The following is a 14,770-nucleotide window of genomic DNA, read 5'->3' as shown; positions in this document are numbered from 1 at the left end:
TGATGTTACATACTGGTAAACCTTACAATACGTTCCAAATTCATTGGGCATGCAATTAGAACCACTCGGTGCTACTGCAAATAAAATGTTCCTTTGTTGGAAATAAATGGCCAATCGGCCATACATGTATGACTTCTCTTTGGTTTTTTACTCTTTGTATCTGGAATTTTCTTGTGCTACTTGCTAGTGGCTAGGCTTTTTAAGTTTAGAAACTATGTGAAGCACTCCACATACAAGTAGTTCTGTAGAGAGTTCATGATGATGTAATTGAATAGATATTAAAACAGACTTAGTGAAAATATCTCTTTAAAATGGTGGAGAGATGATCCACCCCTCTTGAATGCCACCTCACAAATCTAGGTGTTGGGCTGTGATATTGGTGTTTCTCGTCCTTCCGTAACATCTTCAAAGAAGGCCTATGGCGCAATTTCCTGGATTGACTGATAGATGTCAATTATATTAAGATGAAGGACATATCACCTACACCCAGCGGCCCACCTGATTCATGGATCAGACTGATTTTCAATACCGGTGATCTTCATGATGGGGTCTACCATTTGCATGGTATGGGTGTCCTACACAAGGACCATTGTTGGTTGGAAAGATCGGACTGCATGAAAAGTTAGCATTCATTCACCTATTTGCATATTTGAAATGCTAATGTTGATAGAAGAAAAAAATGGGTTGGAAAATGTTGTTGGATTTACATTATTGAGTAGGTAAGCAAGAATTTATTATTAATCACCAGGGGAAAAGGCCAATTACAACAGCAACAACGAAGGGAAAAAGACCAGACAGCAAGGAAAAAAACAACCAAAAACTAGAAAGCACAGCATATTAAGTCCTGTCACAACCAGAAACTGCAAGCACACCAAAGTACTTATTTAGGATATTCAGTTTGTACAAGTGGGACAAAGTAGTGATCCAGGCTATTGATTCAATGGGACCTGCTTTGGGTGGACCCCAGAGAAATCTCCGAAATTGGAATGGCATGGCAATTCGACCTTTGGTCTTTTTCCGGTTGGATGTGGGACTGACTGTATTGGTTTTTTTTTTTTTTGCTTAGCCATCTATTTGCAGGTCACCAGTGGAAGCATCAGGATTGCCCAAGCAAGACATTTGGTCTGTGGTCCATCCCCCATGGGGCCCACTAGATCATCAGATAGATGTTGATACGATCGTAAGTTTCAGGTAGCTTTTTTTTTTTTTCACACAAGCACTTACACTCCCACACATATTCAAGCTCACACCACAGTGGGTACTTGAACCCACGACCTCATGTTGAAACTCTCGTGAGTCTACCACAGGGGCATGAGTAAGGACCCCCAAGTTTTGGTAAACAAAGTACTTATTAGCCAAAAAGATAAAAGTGTGTTTGGTTCCCAACAGCACACAAGTACTTATCCCACCACCCACATCTACCATCCATCATGTGTATGTTGGGAATGGAGGAGAGAGGGGTAGTGTGGCCAACCCCTAGGGGGGCCCATCACTTGGCGCAACCCTATGTATAGGGCCTGCATAACCCATATCTCCACTTCTCATGAAATCTCTCTCATTCTCTCACCCTCCCTTCTATTTTTGGAAAAGCCGCACCTTCCTATTTGGAAAAAAGTCATGCCATCCTGTTTTGGGAAACGCCGTGCCATCCTATTTTTTGGAAAAAGTTGTGCCTTCCCTGTTTTGAGAAAAGTTGTGCTATCCCTATTTTTGCGAAAAGCCGCGCCATCTTTGTTTTTGGAAAAATCCGCCCCAACCCTGTTTTTCAGGAAAAGCCAAGCCAACCCTGTTTTTCAGGAAAAGCCACCAACCCTATTGTGCGGCCGCACTGACATCTGAGGTGAGGGAACAGGGAGATGAGGTAAGATATGTATCTTATATGGGGCCCATCCACTTGCAAGTTGAGTAGGACTATGTCGTTGACGCACCACCTTCGTTGTCAGATCGGAGATGTAAATTGGCTTGTCTTCCCGCATCTGGTTAATTTGAGTTGGCCACCGAGTATTCGTGTTTCAGCTCCCTAGATCAGTCATGCAATTGTATTGCTAGATCCATAACACAAAATAATAATAAATGCCACATTGTCTACTTCCTTGCCAATAGTGATATAAGAGCAAACGTCTAATATGGATCCGACCAGAAGATGGTGGAGTGGCTTGTTGACACACCTTTTATTGTTCGCATTGTGGTGCATTGCATAGTTGTCTAATTTTATATATGCGTGTAGTGGCACTACATGGATTGCATTATTTTGTTGCATGGCTATTTAAATTTGATGTGTGTCATGTTTATTTTCAGCGTCACTTGACCATTGCCATGGAGGGATTCCTTTTTGGTTTATCCGACTTTGATTGTTTCTACTATGCCCAATTGGGTAAGTGAAACTTTTGTGCTAGACCAATGATGACCATATTGCCTTTATGTCAATAGGTTTATATGGTGCCAACTTGATCCTTTTGACCCACTAATGATGATTGTGTAGGAATATTTAGTATTTAAAGATTCGTGTCTTGGATGTGTTTCCTGATTGACTTAAATAGAACCCTCCATCACTTGACGTAATGACTAAAAATGGCATGTCCAAATCCGTTGTCATCGATTTCTTGAGAGGAGAAGTTTGACATAAATAATTTTAATGATAGGCGTAGATCCGTCAATATATTGCTAGATGAAGAAAACATGTTTTACAAGTTAAAAACTATTATAAAGAAGATAGAGATAGATGATGAGGATGTTCTCATAGGCAACCTAAAACTCACTCATCAGAAATACAAAAGGTGGAAGAAGAAGAATAAAACTATCATAAAGATCTTAGTTCCATGCACAAGGATTTGATCCCCATGTACGAAGTCCATGGGTTGCCCTAGTTGAATCGTATGTCAAAATATTGAATGCCGAGATTAAAATGAAGCAAATGGAACTTGATGTATATAGAACGCCAATTGGGTGCACCATTAGGGATCAGATTCGAAAAATGGAACAGATGATGGCCGAATTGCAGAATGTAGGTTGTGCACTAACCAAAAACCAAAATTTCTTTTAGCATGTTTCGATGTCTCCTAAGCTCATGGTCTCACATTAAGTATATTTTGAATCACAATGAGATTATCTAAACTTTCAAAGACTTAATCCATCATCTAAAACATGAGGTTGATTCCAGCAGCGCAATTTATGCTACTGAGAGCTAAAAGAAAGTTAGCTGGTCTAAGAAAAGAGTCAAGAGTTCAGGCAGGCAAAAATTGGCAAAAAAACTCCCACCAATCAACCTAATCTACCCTATTGACCACCAGCTCCTCATTTTCATTCACATCTGCCCTGTTACCTGTCAAAGGAAATATCAATCTACACAGCAGATTTACAGCTTTACAGATTTACAGATTTACAGCAGATTTACAGCTAATATCTACAGCAGATTTACAGCTAATAGCAGATTTACAGCTAATATCTACAGCTTTGACTAATATGACAGTTATACAGATTTATTCTTTCCTTAATTAGGATATATTAGCTGTACAGTATATTTAGATAGATGTATATATGGTAGGGGCTGAAGATCAGCTTGTATTTCTTCCCTAAATAGCTTGTAATCTACCTATATAATGGGCAATTGTCAATGAAGAAAGGCAGACTTTTTCAAAAGGACTCTAAACTGTCATGGTATCAGAGCTATAGCTCTAAATTTCCATTTGTCTCGTGCTCTCAAGTTTCTTAGTCTCGGTTATTCTTGTTCTAGTTCTGTTGACCTCATGTCTTCCGATAAGTCTGATGTTTCTTTGATTCGTTTCAATGGCAAGAACTACTCTGCTTAGACGTTTCATTTCAGGATTTTCGTCAAAGGTAAGGAGCTGTGGGGACATGTTGATGGCAGTAACCTAGCTCCTGACAAAGACAAAGACAAAGACCGACACGCCAAGTGGGAAGTCAAGGACGCACAAGTTATGGCATGGATTTTGGGATCCGTTGAACCCAACATCATCTTGAACCTTCGATCTTCTCAGACTGCAGCTCAGATGTGGACATACCTGAAGAAGGTCTACAGTCAACAAAACACTGCTCATCGTTTCCAGCTTGAACATGAATTGACCACTCTCCAACAGGATAGTCTTTCTATCTCTGAATTTTACTCTAGATTCACTAATCTTTGGGCTGAATACACTGATATAGTTTATGCTGATTTACCATCCGAAGGTCTTAGTTCTGTTCAATCTGTCCATGAAACTACTCAGAGGGATCAATTTCTAATGAAACTAAGGTCTGAATTTGAAGGCACCAGATCCAATCTTATGAACCGAGAATCTGTCCCCTCCTTGGATACATGCCTAAATGATCTTCTTCGCGAGGAACAGCGCCTTCTCACTCAAACCACCATGGAACAACTACGATCTACATCTGTTCCTGTAGCCTATGCAGCACAAGGCAGGCCACGAAGCAGGGATATGAGCACTGTTCAGTGCTTCTGTTGCAAGGGATTTGGTCATTATGCTGCAAACTGTCCCCGAAAATTCTGCAACTATTGCAAAAAGGATGGCCATATCATCAAGGAATGCCTAACTCGACCCCCCAAGAAATCGGAGACAGCATATACTGTCTCAGTTGGCTCTTCTAGTGCGGGTAGTTTGGTGAGTACAACACAAAGTGCTCCTGCTCCTGCTCCCGTTTCAGTCCAACCCGTGACCCCTGACATGATTCAACAAATGATCATTTCTGCATTTTCAGCTTTAGGACTCTCAGGTAAACCCTTCACTATATCATCTCCTTGGTACTTTGATTCCGGGGCTTCCCATCATATGACAAACAATGCTGCTTCTCTTACCAATGTAAACAAATATTTTGGAAATCTCAAAATTCATACTGCTGATGGCAATCATTTACCTATCACGGCCACTGGTGATGTTTCCTCCTCTCTCACTGATGTCTTCGTATCTCCCGGTCTTACTACTAATCTTGTGTCTGTCGGTCAGTTAGTTGATAATGATTGTAAAGTAGAGTTTTCTAAATCTGGTTGTGTTGTGCAGGATCAACAGTCAAGGCGGATGATCGCGAGGGGGCCTAAAGTGGGACGTCTTTTTCCTCTTCAATTTCCTTTGTCTTCTTTTTCTTTGCCTTTTGTCGCTTGTAATTCTGCTCATGTTGATTACCGAGCGTGGCATAAACGTCTCGGACATCCAAACTCTAATGTACTTCATGCTTTATTGAAATCTGGTTTTCTTGGGAATAATGAAACACCATCTCTTAGTGTTGTTCAGTTTGATTGCAATTCTTGCAGACTTGGCAAAAGAAAAACTCTACCCTTTCCTTTTCACACACCGCATGTTGTCAAACCTTTCGATCTGATACATAGTGATGTGTGGGGTATGGCACCAGTCATTTCGCATGCTAATTACAAATACTTTGTCACTTTTATTGACAACTATAGTCGTTTCACATGGATTTATTTCCTTCATTCCAAAGACGAAGTATTTTCTGTTTTTAAGATTTTTCATGCATATATTCAGACACAATTTTCGGCCCATGTCAAAATCCTTCGTTCTGACAATGGGGGTGAGTATATGTCTCATTTGTTTCAGGACTTCCTACAGAATCATGGCATCATCTCTCAACGGTCTTGCCCTTCGACACCTCAACAAAATGGAGTGGCTGAAAGGAAGAACCGTCACCTTCTTGATGTGGTTCGCACTCTTCTGTTAAAATCTTCCACGCCCTCTCGATTTTGGTGTGAAGCTCTTTCCACTGCTGTCCATCTCATTAACAGATTGCCTTCTCCCACATTGAACCATGACTCACCTTTCACCAGGTTATTTGGTCACCCTCCAACTTATTCTAACCTTCGTACCTTTGGTTGTGTCTGTTATGTTCATCTTCCTGCACATGAACGCACAAAACTTACGGCTCAGTCAATTAAATGTGCTTTTCTAGGATATTCAGTACAGCAGAAAGGTTTTCTTTGCTATGATCCAAATCTGTGTCGCATTCGAGTTTCTAGAAATGTGATTTTTTTCGAAAATCAATATTTCTTTTCTACCCATCAAGATCATGTTTCTCCTTCATTTTCTGTTTTGCCTATGTTTCCTAACTCTCTTGCAGATCCAGTCCCTTCTAAACCTCTCCTAGTGTATCGACGACGCTCCACCGCCACTTCCCACCAACCTTCAGCACCTCCTGAGCCCCCTCAAGCTTCTTCCCCGACTGCTGCTCCTGTTTCAGCACCTGCACCTCCCTCTCTCCGACTCAGTACTCGGGTTCGTAGACCCCCAGATAGGTTTGGTTTCTCTTCTCCTTCATCCTTCACAGCCACTTTGTCGTCTATTTCTCTTCCTTCATCTTATAAACAGGCAATGGAGCATGAGTGTTGGCGAAAAGCAATTGAAACCGAACTTCTCGCAATTGAAGAAAACCAAACATGGGATGTTGTTCCATGTCCCTCCTCCGTGAAACCCCTTGGCAGTAAGTTCGTGTTTTCTATCAAGCTTAATTCCGATGGGTCCATAGATCGTTACAAAGCTCGGTTAGTGGCACTTGGCAAAAAACAAGAATATGGTCTCGACTATGATGAGACCTTTGCACCGGTCGCCAAAATGACCACTGTCCGAACTATACTCGCTCTTGCTCATCCCAATCCTGGCCCTTACATCAAATGGATGTTAAGAACGCATTTCTCCACGGTGATCTCAAGGAAGACGTTTACTTGAAACTTCCCTCTAGTATGCCCACTTCCTCACCTACTGATGTTTGCAAACTGAAACGTTCTTTGTATGGTTTGAAGCAGGCACCAAGAGTATGGTTTGAGAAGTTTCGATCCACTTTGCTTAGTTTTTCTTTCACTCAAAGTCAGTATGACTCCTCTCTTTTTCTACAAAGGACATCCACAGGTATCGTCGTCCTCCTTGTTTATGTGGACGATATCGTCATCACTGGCTCTGACTTGGAGGCAATCTCTGCGGTTCAGACTTTGTTGAATTCTACATTTCACATGAAAGATCTTGGCCAGCTCACCTATTTCTTGGGTTTAGAGGTGCATCATCAGCCGCACGGTCTCCTCTTGCATCAGCACAAGTATAGTCAAGATCTGGTTCAGCTAGCCGGTCTCACCAACGCTACTTCGGTTGACACCCCCATGGAACTTAATGTGAAATATCGACGTGACGAAGGGGAGCTTCTTGAGGATCCTACTACCTATCGGAAGTTGGTTGGTAGTCTTATCTATCTAACCATTACCCGACCATACATCTCTTATGCTGTTCATACCGTCAGCAAATTCATGCAAGCACCGAGGCATCTCCATCTATCTGCAGTCCACCGCATAATTCGCTACATTCTTGGGACACCTACTCGTGGCTTATTCTTCCCTTCCGGTTCTTCACTTCAGCTACAAGCCTATAGTGACGCTGACTGGGCTGGCTGCCCAGACACCAGGAACTCTACTACCGGCTGGTGTATGTTTCTTGGTGATGCCCTTATCTCTTGAAAATGCAAGAAGCAGGACCACGTCTCCAAATCATCTACTGAGGCCGAGTACCGAGCCATGTCTGCAGCATGCTCCGAGATCATTTGGCTGCGTGGTCTCCTCACAAAGCTCAGTTTCATTCCCGTACATCCTACTCCACTCCATGCTGACAACACTAGTGCCATCCAAATTACCGCAAACCCAGTCTATCACGAACGCACCAAGCACATCGAGGTTGACTGTCACTCAATCAGGGAAGCCTATGATCATCAAGTCATCACTCTTCCACATATCTCCACAACTTTGCAGATCGCCGATATCTTCACAAAATCCATGCCATGTCAGCGCCATCATTTTCTCGTTAGCAAATTGCTGCTTGTCGATTTACCAGCATCAATTTGAGGGGGGATGTCAAAGGAAATATCAATCTACACAGATTCTGACTTCTGATTCTGATTCTGACTTTACTGATTCTGATTCTGACAATTCTGATTCTAATATTTACAGCAGATTTACAGCTAATAGCAGATTTACAGCTAATAGTAGATTTACAGCTAATATCTACAGCTTTGACTGATATGACAGTTATACAGATTTATTCCTTCCTTAATTAGGATATATTAGCTGTACAGTATGTTTATATAGATGTATATATGGTAGGGGCTGAAGATCAGCTTGTATTTCTTCCCTAAATAGCTTGTAATCTACCTATATAATGGGCAATTGTCAATGAAGAAAGGCAGACTTTTTCAAAAGGACTCTAAACTGTCATTACCAACATTAAACACCCCAATATTAGCCATACCCATCTCAAAATCACTTGTACCCACCTAGGCAACATCCAATGAAACCTTTATAACAATCTCAAACCTGCAATGTCTACACAGAATCGTTATCATTTTGGCAATTGCGGCACAGCTTAATTTGGAGTTATATAAGATGGATGTGAAAACTACATTCTTGAATGAAAATTTGTAGGAAGATATTTATATGGAACAACCCATAGGATATGCTAATAAAGATCAAATGAGTAAGATATGTAAGCTCTTAAAGTCTATTTACGGGCTAAAATAATCGTCAAGGCAATGGTATATGAAATTTCATGATGCGATCACTTTATTTGGATGTTTTATGTGCAAAGAAGACCATTGTGAATATGTGAAGCGATCTGAGTGACTTTTTAATAGTATCCTTATATGTTGATGATATCTTACTAATAGTCAATGATGTGGGAATGTTGTTTTCAACCAAGGATCTTCGAACTTTGAAATAAAAGACCTTGGTGAAGCAAATTACATACTAGTAGTTAGGATTATTAGGGATCGCTTGAAGAAGTTTGGGCTTATTGCAAGCATCCTATACTAAGAAGATTCTGGAGCGTTTAAAAATGCACAATTATAAGCCAGTCGAAACTCCGATCGATAAATACCTCAAGTTGAATTATAGTATGTGTCCCTATTTTGATGTTGAGAAGCAATCCATGTCATCTATGCCATATGCCAATGGGATAGGCAACCTCATGTATGTTATGTTATGTACTAGGCTAAATATATGTTATATCATGGGACTTGTAAATCAATATTTAATTAATCTAGGCCAAGCACATTGACAAGTAGTTAAAAAGGATTTTCCACTACATGTGAGGAAAGAATGAATCCATGTTTTATCATTGTAGGACTAAGTTGAGGGTGTTGGCTTATTATATTGCTTCTTAGGTAAATGATTAAGATGAAAGCAACTCTACTTCAAGCTATGTGTTTATTATGAATGCCATGGTGTTGTCTTATGGTCTAGTAAGAAACAATCTTCAAATACTTTATCAACTATGGAAGTTGAATATATTGCATGTTGTGCAAACATTTTAAGAAGATGTGTGGATTTTGAGTTTTTTTTTTTTTTTAATTGATTAATTAATTTTTATACTTTGGGTGTTCTGACTGCTAAAGGTCTTCTCTTAATTAAGATGACATCATATTCTTCATCGATCTCGCTAAGGATAAAAAATATCATGAGAAATTCAAACATTTTGAGATTAAATTTACTATATCAGAGATCATGTGAGAGATGGGCATGTTGTCCTTGAGTACATTTTCACTAAAAAAATGTTGGCTAATCGCATGATGAAGCCCGTTACTGGAAATTTATTTGAGATGCTTGTCAAGTAGATAGGACTCAAGAGATCTTAATATCTTTTTTGTAAGTGGGAGTTTGGTACTTTCATCCCCACTAGTTATGATGGTAGATATCCCATTACCCACTATTCAAAGACTTACACATGAAATGGGATAGAGTCCATGTACTCTAAAGAACGGATGATGTGATTTGTTAATTTTTATATGCATAATGAGATGTATCTTTTATAGCCACATTATATATACATGCATAATCAATCTTTCTAAGCCTTGGCTAGTCCCACATTTCTGACTCTTGCTGTATGTATACGATGTTAGTCAATATTGCTGGAGTGAATGAGGTTGGTTGTGTATCCCACTACGGGGTTGAGTGAGAGATGTTGGGAATGAAGGAGAAAGGGGGGTAGCACAGCCGACCCCTAGTGGAGCCCCCTACTTGGCGCGTCTCCCCACTTATGGGGGCTATGGGGGCTTATATACGCGCCCCCCCATCATTCACACATGTGAGAGATGGGCATGTTGTCCTTGAGTACATTTTTACTAAAAAAATGTTGGCTAATCGCATGATGAAGCCCATTATTGAAAATTAGTTGAGATGCTTGTCAAGTAGATAGGACTCAAGAGATCTTAATATTTTTTTTTGTAAGTGGGAGTTTGGTACTTTCATCCCCACTAGTTATGATGGTAGATATCCCATTACCCAGTATTCAAAGACTTACACATGAAATGGGATAGAGTCCATGTACTCTAAAGAACGGATGACGTGATTTGTTAATTTTTATATGCACAATGAGATGTATCTTTTATAGCCACATTATATATACGCGCACAATCAATCTTTCTAAGCCTTGGCTAGTCCCACATTTCTGACTCTTGCTGTATGTATATGATGTTAGTCAATATTGCTGGAGTGAATGAGGTTGGTTGTGTATCCCACTACGGGATTGAGTGAGAGATGTTGGGAATGAAGGAGAAAGGGGGGTAGCACAGCCGACCCCTAGTGGAGCCCCCTACTTGGCGCGTCTCCCCACTTATGGGGGCTATGGGGGCTTATATGCGCCACCACCCAATGACATCATTCACACACTCTCTCTATCATTCTCTCACCCTCCCCCTAGTTTTTTTTTTTTTTTTGAAAAGTCACATCATCTTTCGCGTCTCCTCACCTATGGGGGCTTATAAAACCCCCCCTTTCAATGAGATCATTCACGCTCTCTCTTTATCATTCTCTCACCCTCCCCTTAGGTTTTTATATATATATATATATAGAAAAGTCGCATCATCTTGTTTTTAGGAAAAGCCACACCATCTATTTATTTATTTATTTTTTTTGGAAAAGTCGTGCCATCCCTGTTTTGGGAAAAGCCGCGCAATCCATATTTTTCAAAAAAGCCGCACGAATCCTTTTTTTATGAAAAGCCACATCAACCCTATTGTGTGATTGCACTGACATTTGAGGTGAGGGAATAGGGGATGAGATAAGATATGTATGTTATGTTTGGCTCATCCACTCATAAGTTGAGTGACATGGTGTTATTGGCACACCACTTCTGCCGTCGAATCGAGGATATGAATTGACTTGTCTTCCCACATGTGGTTGATTTGAGTAGGCCACACAGATATGGTGTTTCGGCTCCCTGAATCAGTTATATAATTGTATCACTTAGTCCATTATCATAATAATCTAATAATTGTCACGGCTACATATACGCCTAAGAGTGGGCCAACCTTTAATGTGGATCATCCATCATTAGGGCCTAACTTTAAAGTGGATCATCCATTATATTATATGGGGCCCACCTCGGATGTGGGTCATTCATCATTAGGAATTATTCTTCGATATGAAACTTGAAATTGCACATGGTGTACGATACCACGGCTATGCGCGAAAGCTTGGAGAAGTTATAAAATGAAGGTGGTTTCAAGCCAATAGTAGGTCTAATCACATATACTACAATAGATATGCCATTCAAGCAACTAGTTTATATATGATAGTGTATATAACTCCTAACATTTATCTAGTCATGCATACATATGATTCACTAATCAATCACATAAGCATAATTAAACAAGTGCTCAAATGATAATCTCAAATACAAGCATGTATAGTGGTTCGGTTTTCCTACTCTACTCTCAGCGAACGCACTCAACCCACGAGAATACTAACTTCTACTATCAGAGGTTTTAAATCAGGTTCACTTTTAACCTTTACAAGTGTAGACTCCCACCGGAGGCCTACACAAAGACTTACCAATGTACTTACCTGTGTCGGTGCCCTACGTAAAGACTTACCACGTATACGATTGTGTTGGTGGCCTACTCTAAGGACTTATCCGCATACATACTTGTGTCAATGGCATACACAAGGAGTTATCCATGTACACACTTGTGTCGGTGGCATACACAAGGACTTACACATGTACTTACCTATGTAGGTGGTGAGATAATCCTACACAAGAACATACGCGAGTTTGGGTTATAAACTCTACACTCAATCCTACACAAGGAAGGAGTGTGTGGACACTTACAATTAGATAACTTGTCGGATTACCTTTTGTAGCGCCTTCTCAGGTTGCTTGATCGATGCTATCCGATGCTTCAATTAGCTTCCATTTTTCTCCCCTGATTGTTGATGTCGTGCATTGTCAATGCTTCAACTCTAAGATTAAACACCTTGCATGCGATGCACCTTTGAGGTGACCAAGGTTATGGGAGGTTGGGTAGAATCTCCTAAACTTCTATTGCATCAAATGTCATTTTGTAAGAAATTGATTTGCAATGGTTATGAAATGGCTAGTTAACGGCTTTGTCAATAGGATCGAAATGGCCTTTGATGGGATCGAAGGTCCTTCAATAGGATCAAGCCCTCTGGTGATCCCATCGAGAAAATCCAGAATTATCTTTATTAGTCATTGGACTCATTCTTCTATCAGATTTAGTGGACATTCTATTGGATTGAGTTCCATCGACAGCCTGTCATGGGATCGACGACCACTCGAAAACTATTATTTTGGGCATACGATTTCATTGCAACTTCACACATCTTTTATCCTTATTTATCATGTTCCAATTAAGCTACTAAAGCTAATGGATGATTAATAAGGTTTACCTATATATCTATTATTATTTAAAGGTTATAGGGTTGTTTTTGGGTTAAAGATTAGGGTCACTAAGGCACCTCATTTACTTATTCTTTGCTCCTTGATGCTCACATTCTCTTGTATTTTCGATCTTCAGCTTCAGCTTCCAAGGACTTAATTGATTACATGACACACAAACTCATGTGATTGACAAATAAAGTGCACAAATCAGTGCACTAATAAGACTATCCTTATGTAGGGCCCACCTTTGTATGGGTCACCATCATGTGGGCCTACCATCAATTTTATGTCCATCATGTGGGGCCCACCTTCAATATCAACCACCCATCATGTGGAGTCCACCTTCGATGCAGACCGTCCATCATGTGGGTCCCACCTATGATGTGGGTTGTCCATCATGCAAGGCCTACTTTGGAAGTGGGCCATTCATCATTAGGGGTTGACCTTTTGATTTGGCTGACCATCATATGAGGCCCACTTTGATGTGGGTCATCCATCATGCGGGGCCCACCTTCAATATATGTTGCCCATCTTATGGAGCTCGCCTTTGTTGTTGACCATCAATTTGTGGGCTCCACCTTCAATGTCGGCCATCCATCATGCGGGTCACACATTTGATACAGATTGTCTATTTTACGGAGCGAGTAGGAAAGTAAAAAAAGTTAAAACGTTTTCTGGTGGTGACAATAAATAGCCTTATAGTGCTAAGTTACTTTTTGAAATTTTGTCTATACAATTAACTTTAAAAAAAATAAAAATAAAAAAAATTAGTTCTTGAAAAAGTTAATTATGGAATGGTATCTGAATAGGCCCTAATAAACTACAAGGCTAGGAAATCTAGCAATAATTTGCCAAGGAAAAAAAAAAATCCACTTAGAGCAAGAAGAGCAAAAGAATAAGAAATCTCATGTGATGTGTACTTAGAATGGACTTTCCCAGCGAAAGGAATTCTAGAAGTGAGAAAAACAATGGGAAGAATTTCACTCCCAAATAGCTATCTAAAACAATAATTGGACCCCAATCAAAGAGTCAAATCTCCAATCTTCCTAAAAAAGTAGTTGTTTCTGTTTCAGTACACCAACGAGTTAGTGGTCAAGATTTCTCTTCCAGTTTTCATCTAATTCTCATTTTGTTTTGATGAATTGTGTCATGTTCGCAAACAAAAAAATAATAATCCTGCAATCCCCACTTAGAATTGTTAATGCTTTGGCAGTGTTTTATAAGCCGCATGACCTCAATCATTGAGTTTTGGGGTTTATGCTTTTAGTGGGATTTACAAAAAAATAATGAAACAATGCTCTTGCGTTTGGATACACAGAAGAGCTTTTTCTTTTCTTTCAAATGCAATATGAGAAAACAGAGTTTCATCTTGGAAATTCTAGTCAAGGGTGATAATCCAAATTCACAAATTATTTTTCTTGACTCCTGAAACGGTCATGACCCAAGCTCAGCCGTAGGTCCTGAAATGGCTTTATGATCCACCACAAGTAATGGAGAGTTTGGGCAGAGATTATCATAAGAGCAAATCTCTCTCTGATTATCATAAGAACAAATCTCATAAGAACAAATCTCTCTCTCTCTCTCTCTCTCTCTCTCTCTCTCTCAAACCCAAACAAGTAACGCCGGTGGATTGATGTAAGATGAAAACTCTCACTTTCAAACCCAAGGAGAAAGAAAAGAGATGAGAAGAAGAAAGAAAAGAAGAGGAAGATGAGTATTTCTTTCATGTCTTTCCAGAGAGGAGAACCCAATTCAAGTAGAATAGAGAAGGATACTACGTTACCATCTTGACCGTGCGAATCGCTTGAGACCATGTAAAGGTGCACTGCAGCAGCAAGTAACAACAACAGCCATGTCCATGGCATCGTCGCCATGGCCGGTTAAGGAGAGTGACCAGAGACCAGTAGAAGAGAATGCTGTGAACAGACGATGGAAATTGAAGGAGAAGCTCACGACTGTCGGATTAATCCCTAAAAAAGCAGCGGTTTGTTAGCAGAATTGAGTACAGAGCAACCTCCATTCTCACATCCCAAAGATAGATGGATCCACCAACACCATGACTAGCATGTTTGCATAATGGGATGTATGATGTA

At 40.1% G+C, this 14,770-nt stretch overlaps 1 protein-coding gene and 1 long non-coding RNA gene across 3 annotated transcripts in view; one reads left to right on the top strand and one right to left on the bottom strand.

The window, feature by feature from the left end:
* Nucleotides 1-2,125, top strand: part of LOC131223720 (uncharacterized) — a 21,453-nt gene extending 19,328 nt beyond the window's left edge. Inside the window, exon 3 of the long non-coding RNA XR_009160650.1 lies at nucleotides 1,067-2,125. This is a non-coding gene — a long non-coding RNA (uncharacterized LOC131223720). The remainder of the gene's footprint in view (nucleotides 1-1,066) is intronic.
* Nucleotides 1-14,770, bottom strand: part of LOC131223719 (leucine-rich repeat receptor protein kinase HPCA1-like) — a 26,874-nt gene extending 12,104 nt beyond the window's left edge. Inside the window, exon 1 of one of the 2 annotated variants that reach the window (XR_009160649.1) lies at nucleotides 14,461-14,770. Coding sequence is in view for 1 of the 2 variants with exons in the window: in XM_058219205.1 (XP_058075188.1) it covers nucleotides 14,461-14,551 (91 nt within the window). In the remaining variant the exon portion in view is untranslated. The remainder of the gene's footprint in view (nucleotides 1-14,460) is intronic. The other variant, XM_058219205.1, reaches the window with a different exon arrangement.

Source organism: Magnolia sinica, chromosome 13, assembly GCF_029962835.1.
Source record: "Magnolia sinica isolate HGM2019 chromosome 13, MsV1, whole genome shotgun sequence".
NCBI classification, from domain to species: Eukaryota; Viridiplantae; Streptophyta; class Magnoliopsida; order Magnoliales; family Magnoliaceae; genus Magnolia; species Magnolia sinica.
This window is presented reverse-complemented; position numbering and strand designations above follow the sequence as displayed.